The sequence below is a fragment of the Dermacentor variabilis genome, chromosome 4, assembly GCF_050947875.1.
Source record: "Dermacentor variabilis isolate Ectoservices chromosome 4, ASM5094787v1, whole genome shotgun sequence".
Taxonomy (NCBI): Eukaryota; Metazoa; Arthropoda; class Arachnida; order Ixodida; family Ixodidae; genus Dermacentor; species Dermacentor variabilis.
In genome coordinates this window covers 117,790,983-117,805,576 of record NC_134571.1, presented here as the reverse complement: position 1 = coordinate 117,805,576, position 14,594 = coordinate 117,790,983, and the positions used below count along the sequence as shown (strand labels likewise).

General features: G+C 47.7%; 1 protein-coding gene across 3 annotated transcripts in view; it reads right to left on the bottom strand.

The window, feature by feature from the left end:
• Sf3b2 (splicing factor 3b subunit 2) overlaps positions 1–3,348 on the bottom strand; it is a 58,510-nt gene extending 55,162 nt beyond the window's left edge. For 2 of the 3 annotated variants that reach the window (XM_075690099.1, XM_075690101.1), the window contains exons 1-4: positions 1,933–2,034; positions 1,555–1,607; positions 1,334–1,384; positions 1,150–1,212 (exon numbers count right to left, since the gene is read on the bottom strand). In XM_075690099.1, coding sequence (XP_075546214.1) covers positions 1,150–1,212; positions 1,334–1,384; positions 1,555–1,607; positions 1,933–2,020 — 255 coding nt within the window. In that variant the 5' untranslated portion in view covers positions 2,021–2,034. Of the gene's footprint in view, positions 1–1,149; positions 1,213–1,333; positions 1,385–1,554; positions 1,608–1,932; positions 2,035–3,137 lie in introns of those variants that run through there. The other variant, XM_075690100.1, reaches the window with a different exon arrangement.
• Between the last annotated feature and the right edge of the window lie 11,246 nt (positions 3,349–14,594).

The following is a 14,594-nucleotide window of genomic DNA, read 5'->3' as shown; positions in this document are numbered from 1 at the left end:
TTTTAGCTCCAGAAGCCACCACGTTTCAGCTGCATCCCATGAGCATGCAACAAGTATTATTAGAGACAAATGCTAGTGAACCGAGGGTCCCGTTGCAGTCTTTTACTTTGGGACCGTCTGTATGTTGTCGCTTACCAATTCATTGTATTTAAAGAATAATAAACTGAACTGAACTGAACCATGCTAGTGCAGACCATATAGCAGCACCACATAGCCTGGCAGCATGGTGTGATTTCGCCATCCCAACCACACTGGGTGCCTTCATTTCGTGCTTGCAGGAGTAATCTGATACTGTCCATGTCATTACTTTTCAAAAATTCATGACACCTCAAAAAAGAAAAAAAAACACTGTTTAGGCCAATGCTCGGGCAGGCAGGAAGCCTATTTCGATTAATGGCACAGATGATTATTGATTACAGGGTTGTGACAGTCTACAAAACGTGACAGGGGCAGTCTTGATAGGCAAGTGCTGGCCTTCCAGGTTACATTACAAAGCTATTTGGTCTGTCTGTGTGCTTGTTTGCTTCATAGATTTTGTACCCTGTAATGCAGCAGAATAATAGCGCAATATTACAGGAAAAAGTAACATTACAGATGAGAGCTATCGGCAACACAGGACAAGTACTGTCTAGCTGTGAAAGACCTTTATACACATTACTTTGTCATTTGGCATTTCCGAGCCATAATTCAGTTCCGAATAGCCCAGTTTACAAACCAGTACAGAAGTTATAGACAAGTAAGCTAGTCACTCTACATTAAAACCACCTACTTACGTCTTGAAGCACCAAACTCTTAATGACATAGCTGTATGGATGAGGAAACGCAATTGCTGGAAAAAAGAATACGAGCCTGTATTGCCGTGTACGTCTTCTCTTTAAATGATTGCACAGGTTATAATGTATTCTACATGTTAAAGTTTTAGGCTAGGGAACTGGGGCCGAATTCACAAAAACTCTTTGCCATTGGCCGACCGCTTTCGATAATGTGTCCAACATGACGACTGGCAGAGAGAAGAGGAGTTCTAGCGCAGTAACATTTTTGGTGTGTGCCAATACTGGCCCTGACAAAGGAGTAGGCACGAATATCAAGGCCCATCAAAGTGGGGTACCTGCTAATATGTTCAAAAGGATGACAAAGGTCAAAACGTACCTTGTCTTCGGGCTTTTCAATCGACGCATCTTCTTGCTCAAGAGCAGGGGCTTCCTGGGCACCCTGACAAGAAGAAGCACGGTGTCAAACGAGAGAGCGTGACGGCACTATTTCGGGTCCGAGTAGATGCAGACCAAAAGAAAATCGAGAGCGACAACAGGGTGTCTGCAGAATGGACACCCACCTGCGAGTCTTCTTCAGTGTCCATGCTTTCTTCCTGCGCTGGAGTCACCTCCTAGCAGCAAAAATAAGAACGCTGAGCACACAAAACTGACAAGCGCCCGGCTAATCGCAAATGGTAAAACGAAAAAGCTGCCGCTCGTGGTTTCGTTAAACCTGCTGTCGATCACCAAAACACGCAAACACTCCAATCGCACTTGCACATCACCAATGGCTTGTACTTACATTTTCTTCGTCTATCGCGGCCTGGAGCCTTTTCACAAGGTCGGCCTTCAGTCCTGCGATCAAAGCGAAAGACAGCGAGTCAGCACCGAAACGAACCTTGAAAGCGGAGGTGCACGCACTAACACATTACCCGCGAACGGAAAAATAATTAGGAAATGCAGAAATTCTTAATTACTCAAAGGACTATGTCCTTTCGACAATTTGCGAAGTCACGGAGGCTAAAATTGTTGATCACAAATGCTACGGACTCCAACCAGTACAACCGGCCGGCGTGTGCGTCACAACACCGCTCTTGTAACACGGTCTCTAAACGCGCGCAATCTAACATATCTGGATCCCAAATCGAGGATAGCTGTATTGTGTTATCTGTAATGTTACCTGATGTTGATAATCCGCGCTCTGATAGTTTCTCCTTTAAATCAACAACGCGCAACTTCGAGAGATCACCACCACTGCGGGACGCCATTTTGGCAAACAACTGATTCGACTCAACTTCGCAAACAAAGAAATATATAAAGTTGGTGGCGCTGTAAGTTGTCTAAAATTATGATGATGCCAAAGATGCTAAGGTTGGTAAAGTTGCGGAAGAATTGCACATGAATACACGCAAGGAGATTTCATTGAAACAAGCAACGTTATAATCGCTTGCTTCACTGAAAGTAACACGGGTACACGTTAAAATTAAATTATAGGGTTTTACGTGCCAAAACCAATTTCTGATTATGAGGCAACGCTGTAGTGGGGTACTCCGGAAATTTAGACTACCTGGGGTTCTTTTAACGTGCACCTAAGTATGCAGGTGTTTTCGCATTTCGCTGCCACGGAAATGCGCCGCCGTGGCCGGGATTCGATCCCACGACCTCGTGCTTGGCAGCCCAACACCATAGCCACTAAGCAACCAAGGCGGCTATTCACTGTCACATTTCCAGGTGCTTGCGTTGTAATTAAAGGCGATGAACGCAGTAAACCAGAAAATTGCACCCTTTTTGTGGGGTTTACTGTCGCGAAAGTTGCTTATGACTAGCGAGGGATGCCGTTGTGGAGAGCTTTGTCTGTCAGCTTCTCGGTGTTTTTCTACTTTCAAGTTTGCTGACTCTCTCCTAGTATAACCATGTACCAACTAGCCCAACAAGCCACTGTCATGAACTTAATTTTGACCACCTGGAATTCTTCAACCTGCACCTATATAAGTATACGAGCGTATTTTGGATTTCACCTCCATCAATTCCTGGTGCTAGGATAGGAGCTAGGCACTCATCGGTGCTATGTACATCGCGAGGAAGACAGCCACATACACGCAAAATTCACATACCGACGTACTCACTTAGTGGAACATCAAGCTAAAGGCCAATTAAGGTTGTAACAAGTAAGACGCCCATGCATAAGCAAATTTTGCGCGTTGAAAGACACAGACGCTGACAACCTGAGCAAATGAAGTTTGAGAATGGGCGCATATATAAGCCACGCGTTCTTTAACTACCATGGAGTAGGCAGACACCACATCCGAAGGGGGCCGCTACTGCCAAGATTCTGAGTACTCTTTACCTTGGCACAGATCAACGGAGAGAAGTAATAGTACTTACGCGTCACAGGGGTTGTAGGTCCGCGACGTAGAACCAACGGTCGACGACCGTCCAGAAACTTCGAACTGCTGGGAACCGTTTCACTTACGCTCCTCTAGCTCGCCCCTCGAAGCTGCGCAGGCGTTGAGAGCACTTGTGTGATCTTTCATGTGCGTTTACCCGCGTTTCGTCGGTGGCCGGTCAGCTTTGCGCAGCTGCATGATCCACGTGTCACGTGCGCACGCGGAACCGAGCCGTGAAAGAAACAAAACAAAAACAAAGCTCGCGGTAATAGCAGCTGCAGCAGCTCGGGCGCTCGAATGTTTTAGGATGCGTTGCAAACACATTTAGACGACCTAGACGTCGCATATCATTCTGATTGAATAAAAGGCACGCCAGCGCGCGCTCTATAGCATTTCCTCGGAGATGGCCTAGATTGCCTGCTTTCCTCAGCAGGAAAGCAGGTCTTTTTTTTTTTCTTTCCGCATTTTAGCACAGTCGAGCGTCGTATGACCCTCTTTCGTATGGAGGACCCGAATTGCGTACAATTTTTGGACAAACCTTTTTCGATGCGTTTACAAGGGAGAAGGCAGGGACGCGCAAAAGCATAGATGCGGGGAAGATAGATGTGGAGCCTTGATTTCCCTACACACCCTAAAGGGAGAGTATACACATTCCCTTATTCTTCTGAAGACAACCTCTTAATTCGTAAGGATTTTCTTTTTTTTTTTTTTCCCACGAAGGCGAATTTTATTTATTAGCGCCTGAATAAGGACATTCACGCGAAGGGACTCCATTGCTAGCTTGTGGTGAAAGACTTAATGGTGTTTGTGTAAAGGGCACATTTAATGTAGTCCCTTTTCTTTAGCTTTGCCTGCTCATATATACGACTTAAGTCATTGTGTAAGGTGAAGTAATTGTTCGCAATCTTTGTCATGAGTATGGGAGTCGTGAACATTATTTTGCTAGCCCCACCTACGGGACGCATCGACGACGCAAAATAAAATAAAACAAATAATTCCGCGTGTCCCGTACCCTCCCCCCCTCCTTTATATGTTTAGACACCCTCCCATAGGCGCCGCCTACTAGGGGGGAGGGAGGGAGCAGAGCCTCGATCCCGCTAAATGTCATTACCATGGTTCTGTAAATTACCCACATCATCGGAGTTATAAGAAGCCAACAAACAGGCACCAATGACAACACAGGGGAAATTACTTGTACTTACTAATTGAAATAAAAGAAATTATAAATTAATGGAATTCAAAGTGTATGAAAAAATAACTTGCCGCAGGTGGAGAACGATCCCACATCCTTTATCATTTGAGGGTTCTCTTAAGCTGCCTCTACCTTTACAGTTAAAATTTTATTGCTGCGAAACACTTACTGGATCATTGTCGCCGACATGCACTGCTTTTAATTCATGCGTTCGCTTTATTAATATAAATCTTGACGATATGAGGACATGCGCGTTAGAAGCACCAGCGGTGGCTACCTCATCAGTATTTTTTCACTTCAACATGTTTTTTTGTTAATTTCCACTTTTCACAGACACAATATATTTAAATATGGGCAGGAAAATCTTTATTATATTGTTCCGGAAGAATGACAAAAGAGAGAAAGGAAGAAGAAGATCTCGAGACGCTGGCTGCTGCGTGTTGTTGCTGGTCATCGATCTTGACCCCATTGACTTTGCTTGTATATATACTGTAAACATATTCAGTCTACACTCCCAACTTCCCCGTAACATATTGGTGAAGGTGCCGGGTTACCACGGCTGGAAACGGAGCTCCGCAGTGGACGTCGCATCACCGTCCTCGCCATGAATGACGGTGCGCACTCGGTAGTCGTTGCCGCCTCCAACGTCACCATCACCCGCTACGACGCTGTCCCCTTCGGTTGCGGTTGTGCAACCCAAGGATCCCGGAACTTTCTGCCGGACTGATGGCGCCGACGTTGAAGAGTGGGTGGCTATGTACGAACGTGTGAGTGGAATCAACAGATGGGACCCCATACGCTCATGCTAGCTAACCTGTTGTTCTACCTGAGAGGCACGGCAAAGGTGCGGTTCGAAAACCATGAAGAGGAGCTGACCAGCTGGGACGAATGCAAAGAGAAGTTAACAGAGTTGTTTGGCAAACAGCCGGCCGTAAAATTGCCGCAAAGCAGGAGCTAGCCTTTCGTGCCCAATCCCCCACAGAGTCCTATGTTTCGTATATTCAGGATGTGCTGGCGCTTTGTCGTAAAGCCGATCACGACATGACTGAAGCTGAGAAGGTAGGGCATGTGCTCAAGGGAATTTCTGACAACGCCTTTAATCTGCTCATGTGCAAAAGCTGCTCTACAGTTGATGCTATCGTCAAAGAGTGCTGACAATTCGAGCAGGCCAAAAGCCGACGCGTCCTGCACCCATTCACCAGACTTCCCAATACCGCCGCAACGTCGACGTGTGAGGATCAGCCCGCACAGCAGTATGCGTCGCGATCAGAGGACGTGGTGCGAATCGTTCGGCGTGAACTGGATGCGATGGCGCCCGCAGCTTTCTGTTCGCGTAGCCCTGATGCTACCCCTATTTCAGTTACCCTCGTGCAAGCCATCGTTCGACAGGAACTTGAAAACTTTGGCCTACATTCTGTCTGTGCTGTCGCCAATCCCAGAGCTAACGAACGCCCTCCGACTATTTTCGCTACAACCCGACGCTTCTCTCCGCGTTATCGTAACCCAACTGAGTGGAGAACCGCGAACGACCAGCCGATATGTTTCACCTGTCGCCGCAATGGTCATGTCGCCAGACTGTTGCAACTCGTGACCCTCAACACCTCGCACGCCGACCAACCTGAGCCGTTTTAATGGAAATGCCCGCAATGTTTCGCCCACCGCCGAGTCCAACAGCGCCGATAACTCTGCTAGGAACACGTTGTGCAGTCGCTCAAGATCGCCGCGCGGACACCAGTCTCGCTCACCGCAAACACGTCGCCCATCTTCCCGTCCACAGCAGCCACGTCGCCTTTCGTCCCCTGTGGCTTTTGGCCGCACCCTTTCGGAAAACTAAGAAATGCAGCCCTTGGAAGTGGTGCTGCATTGCCCACTACTGCAGCAAATCCTGTCTGTGCCCACAAAGAGAAGTATAATTGACGTTAAAATAGACGGCTTACCTGTCCAAGCACTCGTCGACACTGGAGCCCACGTATCTGTGATGAGTGCTAGCCTACGCAGCCGTTTAAAGAAGGTCTTCACCCCAGCAGCTGCCCGAGTGCTTCGTGTGGCCGACGGCTGCGTGCTGGTTATTCTTGGAATGTGTACTGCGCCTTGAAGTATAGCCCGGCCGCCCTACTTCTCTTCTCTTTGCTGAGATCGACAACTGCCCTCACGACGTTATCCTTGGATTGGACTTTTTATCCCATCATTCCGCTCTCATCGACTGCGCAAACGGCGTTCTTCAGTTGGAACTACCTCAAGTCGCCGATGCTCCGAGCACCGCTCCACCGCACTTGTGTTCGCTTCAAGATGTGCATCTGTCACCTGAGGCAGTCACTTACGTCGCTTTGACCGCACAGCCACTGATTCCCGACGTTGAATATGTCCTTTGCCCCATCATTGACGTGCTTTTGAACCGGAACGTTGCTCTTCCGCATACGCTGGTGACGATTACTAATAACGCTGTCGTTCTTCCGTTTCTGAATTTCAGCCTGTTCCCTCAAGTGCTGCCAGCCGGCATGTTCTTGGCCAGCGTTTCTAATACTTCCGAATTTGACATTGAAAGTCTGAATGCCGAGTGAGAGCGGTTTCTTAGCACCAATTGCAGCTCACAGCTCTGATTCCCTAACGGATGACTTGGCGAAGATGATTGTCACGGACATACGTCTCCTCCTCGAATCGTACCTTGACATCTTTGATTTCGGCGACAAGCCTTTAGGACAAACATCTGTTGTTCACCACCGTATCAACACTGGAGACACGAATCCTATTCGTCGGCGTTCCTATCGTGTATCGCATGCTGAACGTCGAGTCATCCAATCAGAAGTGAACAAAATGCTCCGCAAAGGAGTCATCGAACCATCAGCCAGCCCTCGGGCTTCGCCTGTCATCCATGTCAAAAAAAAAAAAAAAAAAGATGGTATCCGGCGTGTTTGCGTCGATTATCGCCATTTAAGCAAGATCACCCGAAAAGGCGTCTACCCACTACCACGCATCGATGACGCCTTGGACTGCTTGCACGGAGCTAAGTACTTCTCGTCCATTGATCTTCGATCCGGCTACTGGCAGATTTCAGTTGATGAAATGGACCGCGAGAAGACGGCCTTCATCACGCCGGATGGCTTATATCAGTTCAAAGTCATGGCATCTGGCTTATGCAATGCTCCTGCGACATTTGAACGTTTGATGGACTCTCTTCTGCGAGGCTACAAATTGACTACCTGTCTCTGTTACCTTGACGACCGTTATCGTTTTTCTCCCACATTCGGCAGCCACACCTTACCATTCTTGCGGTCTTCCGAAAAGCCGGCCTCCAGCTGAACTCCACGAAGTGTCAATTCGGGCGCCGTCAGATTACCGTGTTGGGACACCTCGTTGACGCATCCGGTGTCCAACCAGATCCAGAAAAAGTTCGCGCCGTATGCAGTTTCCCTGTGCCACGTTCTGCTTCTGACGTGCGCTGCTTCGTCGGCCTGTGTTCTTACTTTCGCCGTTTCGTCAAAAACTTCGCCAACGTTGCTCGGCCTTTGACTGATCTAAAGAAGAACACGCCGTTCTTATGGGGCCCTGAGCAAGCTCACGCGTTCGCCGATCTCATCGAGTTTCTGATCACCCCTCGCATAATTGCCCACTTTGATCGATCTGCACCGACCGAAGTTCACACTGACGCAAGCGGCTACGGCATCGGTGCTCTTCTCGCCCAACAGCAGAATGGTACCGAGTGTGTGATAGCTTACGCAGTGGCGTAGCTAGGTCGTTTGGCACCCGGGGCCCATAGGTCTTCTGTCACCTCCCCCCCTCCCGGGTGTAGTGAGGAAGGCGAGGATATCGAAAATTTTCGGGGAGGGGGAGTATTGGTTTCAGCACCAGCACAGCCGCTTTGGCTACCGCACATGTCCCCGCCGGCCCCCTGCCGCCCTTCGCTTTCGTTCCCAGAGATCGCGAATGTAGCAGGTATACAGGCTGCTTTATTTTCTGCACTAAATACCACAGGGTGCCGTACTGATAACTTGTGATAAGCGCATTTGCACATCTGCTGTCAGACTGTAGCGCTTGGCATCCAATACAGAAGCGGCAATTTGGAAAATATGGCTCACAAATAACAAAAGTATTCTAATGAAGTTTTAATTAGCGATTTCAGAAACGATATTGCATTTTCAAAATTGAAGCCCGACAGTCATATGTTGCCCAACAGCAACTTCACAGAATTCGTCGTAGGTACTACGGCGTGCAGTATTTTGGCTGCGCCGCGGGCAGCCCCTAGCCCAAACGAAAATTAAATAGCGCGTCAGTGAGGATGATTTCCTCAACCTATTAGCAAACTCCATCTGCTTTCCTGCTGCGCGGGTGACAACGCTATGACAATTACGAATTTGACGTATAGTTCTGCGGAAACCAGCAAGGTGGAGAGAAGCAATTAAAAAAGGGAAAATAAGACATCCACCCGTTCGTAGCAATAGCTACCAACGCAACCCATACGGGTTCTTCAAAAGAAAAGCCTCACAGTGGAAGAAAAATTCGTCCTGGTCCGGGGCGCGAACCCGGGACCACCGCCTCTCCGGGGCAGCCGCTCCACCACCTGAGTAACCAGGCGGCTAGCAGACTGCAGGGCGAAGTCGAATTTGTCGACAACACGAAGCAAAGGCAAGAGTTTGACGTAATAGTTCTGCGTGATAGGTTGACGTAATAGTTTGACGTAATAGTGCTTCAACTGCATGTGAGGCTTTTCTTTCGAGGAACCCGTATGGGTGTCCTTTGTAGCAATTGCTACGAACTGGTGGATGTCTGATTTACCCTTTATTAATTGACAATTACGAGTTCTCTTCATTCTGATCCATAAAGCCTTTCTTTATTTGCTGCTATTGGCAAACGTCATTATCCGAGCTGCGGTACCGCCACAAGGTTGGGAACGCAATAGAGCACGCTTGGCGTCGATTCCTGGCGTTACCATGCAAAGAGAGAGAGAGAGAGAGAGAAAGAGGAGGCCGCGATGAAGCCCGGGCCAGCGAAAGCTTGCGCTACTGTTGGTCTGCACTTGCAATGGAGAGGATAGAAATATCGACGTCGCTGGTGCAGTATTTCATATTTATTTCGGTACTGCCATATACTGGGCCACTCACAGTTTCAAAGTACTGCAGGCTCAAGCACCCAAGACAATTTTGTTTAGAGAAAAAAAATTTTTTGAGTTACTAATATGACTTTGGGTCCTCAATTCCAGAATTGCAATGTCTCTTCTGTGATTGCTATTTAAGCAGTTGTTTAAGATATCATATTTTAATACAGCGCGGACTAAACGGAAGAGGGACCGATGGGCCACATCGCAAGGCTGTATGTTTAGCGACGCTAGCTCCGATCATGAGCACCCGGCCTTGTGCACGAGCACACGGCGAGTGGTTTAGCGACCACTTAGCAAATTAAATTTGTTATCCCACACATTCGTGCAATTATTACGTAGGATGTTGATAAAGCTGCAGCCGGCAATTCTGCGGCACTGCACTTCTGGTACATCGGGTACATTAGCTCGGGCTGCTGGTTACCGGAGCACCTTAACCATTTACGCCCACTCAAGCCGGCGGAAAGAGGGGGGTCTTCAGACATATATGACACTCCCCCCCCGCCCCCCACCTCACCTCCTACTGGCACCTGGCAACCGGGGCCCACGGCATGTTTGTGCTGCACGACGGCATCCTCTGCCGCCGCAATATCAACCCTGACGGCCCCGAGTTGCTCCTTGTCCTTCCTCGTCATCTGTCTGCGATTCGTCGTTCTGGAACAACTTCACGATGCAACGACGGCGGGGCACCTTGGAGTTTTGCGTACATACGACCGCGTACGACGCCGATTCTTCTGGCCGGGTGTCTACCGCTCTGTGCGTCGTTATGTCGCAACTTCCGAATTTTGTCAGCGCCGGAAGAAACCTCCTCGGCCACCTGTCGGACGACTCCATCCCATTGAAGTTCCCTCTGAACCATTCTTTCGCGTTGGCCTTGACCTGGTTGGCCCTTTTCCGACGACAACTATATAGAGGGAATAAGTGAATCGCTGTCACTACTGTTTACGCGACACGCTATGCGATAACAAAGGCGTTGCCGACTAGTTGCGCAACTGACGTCGCCGATTTTGACGACGTCATTCTCCAGCACGGTGCACCTCGACAGTTACTTACAGACCGCGGCCGCTCGTTCTTGTCTCGAGTTGTGGACAACTTCCCCCGCTCTTGTGCCACTGAGCACAAACTGTCCACCACCTGCCACCCACAAACGAACGGTCTTACGGAACGTCTCAAGCGAACACTCGCAGAGATGCTGTCAATGTACGTTTCCAACGATCACCGCGACTGGGACGCCACGCTGGCCTATGTGACATTCTCGTATAACTCGTCCCGACATGACACCGCAGGATATTCACCCTTTTATCTTTTGTATGGTCGCGACCCCACTTTGCCCTTTTACACCATCCTACCTTCTGTACCCCGCGTTGCCACTGAGTACGCTCGTGAATTCATCGATCGCGCTCACATGGCGCGTCAATTCGCCCGATCTTGCTTATTAGCTTCGCAGCATCTGCAATAAGTGCGTTAGACCGGTGCCATCGCGATGTTCAGTTCTCCCCAGGTGCTGCTTTGGGCACCATGTCGTCGGGTTGGCCTCTCCCAGAAGCTCCTCTCTCGCTACACAGGACCTTATGAAGTCCTACGTCAAGTTAACGACGTCAATTACGAGATCGCGCCGTTACAGTTTCATCCATCCTCAAGTCCGCCACCTGTTGACTTCGTGTACGTTTCGCGGCTGAAGCCATACTTCGCTCGCAGTTCTTCGGGAAGCCCGCGGTTTGAGGCAGGCTTAAGGGTAACTCATATATAGTCTTAAAGAAGTCCGGATGGCCAGAAGGTGCAATCAGCATGAAATGGGTGGGATTCTCGCTTCCAGGTATAATACAGCATTGACAACGTATTTTGAAAGTCCTATGCACAAACGTGGCGCCTCTCGCTTTAATAAAACTAGTGGCCGAAGCTTTTATGGTGGTACCCTTAGAGAATAAAACACAGACAAATTCTAATACCGGACGAACCTGCGTTTTATATACCATCAAAAGTTATTTTCTTCGCATGTATACCTGATCTTCGATTGCTCAATTTGCGCGAAACACGCAAATGCGCATTTTTGAATAAATTTCACTCGTCTATGAACTCAAGGTGCCCGAACATGTCAGACATATTGTGACAGATCGGATATAGGCTGTATTAATGGAGGATGCAGCCGTAGTGGTGTATGCACGTGCAACACCTTGCGCGTGCTTCTGAGGGTGTAGGGGCACTGGGTACAGAAATGACGCGTTAACAAAAATATGAGGGTACAAGTATGAGGTAAACAAATCATCTATTTAAAGATGCGCCCCAACTTGAAGCCCATGCTTGACTTAGTCAACATAATGCCTACCATGAACAGGACCAACATGCTCGTTGCCTTTCCTCGGGCGCGTTCAAGTCAGGTGTCACACAGGAGCAGTCCAGGCAGCCACAACGATCGAACCGCCTTTTAACGAAGTACTTATTTTGTGCAGAGCGTCCGTCGCCGTTTTACATCGAGCGCCTACGCCTAGTCACTCTGCCAGGTCACGCAGCGACAGGGGAACCATCCAATTGACCATTGGAAAGAACCCGCCGGACCAACAAATGCTTCTGCGCATCCTCATGAGCCCTGACGTCACCAGCCGGGTACTTAAATGGTTCCTTGACTGAGGGCGGCGTCCCACAGGAGCAGTCCAGGCAGCCACAACGATCGAACGGCCTTTTAACGAAGTACTTATTTTGTGCAGGTACGTTCTATTTATATTGTTACTTAAGTAATCGTTACTTAGGCTGCTGGACTGCTCCCTACTGTGTGCGCAATATGAGTGAGAAGGCTCCTACGACCGTTAAAGAACTTGCTAAGGCTTTGGTAGACTTGACTAGTAGACTTGATGAGAAATATGACGAAATGAAACACGACCTAATGAGCTTGATAAGAACTGAGCTGGACCCTGTAAAACAAGCAATGAACTTCATCAATGAAAGCTTTGAGGCATTTCGAGCAGAAATGCAAACACTAAAGAGCGAAATAACCAAAGTTAAGGGCGACAATAGGGAAATAAACAACAACAACTTGCGTCTTGCAAATGAACTCGGACAGTAAGAAAGATTTAACTGACATGCAGCAATACAGTCGTAAGAGCAACCTGGAAATAAAAGGAATACCTTTAGCTCGAGACGAAGATCTAACTTCGACAATGAAAGCAATTTCAACTTGCATTGGCTCTGAGATTGACGAGTCTGACATCGAAGTAATTCACCGAGTCCCGTCGAAGGACAAAGAGAAACCCAACATCATAGTAAAATTCCACTCTCGCAAAGTGAGGGACCGGGTTCTGAGAGCGACAAAAAAAGCAGAGGCTGAACACGTCCACCTTGGGATTCAAGGATAGTTCACCTGTGTTCGTGAATGAACACCTTTGTCCAGCAAATAAGATACTTTTGGCAAAAGCATTGAATGCAAAATGCGAGAAAAATTGGAAGTTCACCTGGGTGTCAGACGGCAAAGTGTTAATGCGCAAGACAGAAAATTCGAGGGTTCTGCACGTGACATGCGCAGAGTACCTCGATAGAGTGCAGTAACCAATCGAGATGATTAATAACGCAGAGGCTGAAAGGGCGTGGCAAAAACATAAAAACATATCAATGTTCCATTGCAATATCCGCAGCATAAAGAAAAATTTCGACCAGCTACTAATCTATTTGTCATAACATTCATTTCAATACGATATAATCGGAATAACAGAAACATGGCTAAAGGAAGATGAGTGCGTAAATATACCTGGATATGTGATGTTGTCACAGCCGAGAGCGCATGCGACACTTGGCGGTGGAGCAGCCATGTTTATCAGGAACGAGCTTAGTTTTCAGCGTCTAAATGATATCTCGAGCACTCAAAAATCTGCGGAAACACTATTTGCAACAATTGAATGTGGTGTCATAGCTGGCGTAGTTTAGCCCCCCAAGCTCAAGCGTAGATGACTTCATATCTGTCATGGAAAGTGTGCTGATTCAATGTTTAACTTCGCAGTCCCAGATAGTAATCAGTGGTGACTTCAATATAGATCTGCTAAAAGATCAGTGCCATGACTACTTGTTCCTCCTACAATCATTTAATCTTAGAAATGTTATAACCGAACAAACACGTTACTCTGAAAATTCTGCCACACTTATCGATTACATGCTGTGCAGTCTTGATACTAACGTAGAAGCTGCTGTTTATGATTTTGCAATTGCTGATCCCCACCCGACTTTTCTTTCCATGCCACAATCGTACTTACGTCATACTCGTAAAACAGAAAAGTTGCTCCCGAGATATCACACACGCGTTAATTATTCGCAAGTACGCACCCTCTTGCAACACACTATGTTCGAAACGCTGTATAACGATGACGTGCAAGTAGAAAGTGATAACATTATTTGCAGTATCACGAATGCAATAAAGCAGTCATCATATACGTGCACCCGACGTAGGTATGATCACGCCATATGTCCTTGGATAACACAGCCTATTCTAGCACTACTGAAGAAAAAAGATTACTATTACAATAAGCTGAAGTTAAACAAAACAAATGAATATTACAAGGCTCAGTTTAAGTACTTCAGAAATCAGTCAGCGGGCTATTGCGTAAATCTAAAAGGGCATATTATGCGCGTCTCGTTGCCCGTTGCGACACAAAACAAACATGGCATATAGTCAGAGAAGTGACAGGGGCTCGATAACAAAAAGAAAATTATCCTGACAACGTCACAAATAGCCTTACAAATGATTTTAATGATTGCTTTGCCACGATTGGCGAAAACATTACGAAACAATTTAGTACTGCACGGCCCACCACTTATGTTGAAAAAAGTGAAACAGATTTAGCTTTCAGGCCTTAACAAGAAGAGCTGGTGACGTCTACTATAAAAAAAATTACCGACGATTACGTTACTTCCTAATGCGAAATTTGAGCGCAGCAAATAAGCTGTTTCACCTTTTCGATAGATTGAGGCAAAGAAATCGAGCAACACATGTATGCGCTATCACAGAATTTTTTTTTTATTTTTCACACGTATTCCTTTAACAAAGACTCCACTAGGTAAGCTTCTGCTTCGGCGGCACGCACCTCTGGATTCTGACGGCGACGGCGCTGGGCCTCTGCTCTGGCAGCTCGTTTAGCAGCAGCAGCAGCAGCAGCAGCAGACGGAGGACTTCCATCGGTCGTCTCGCT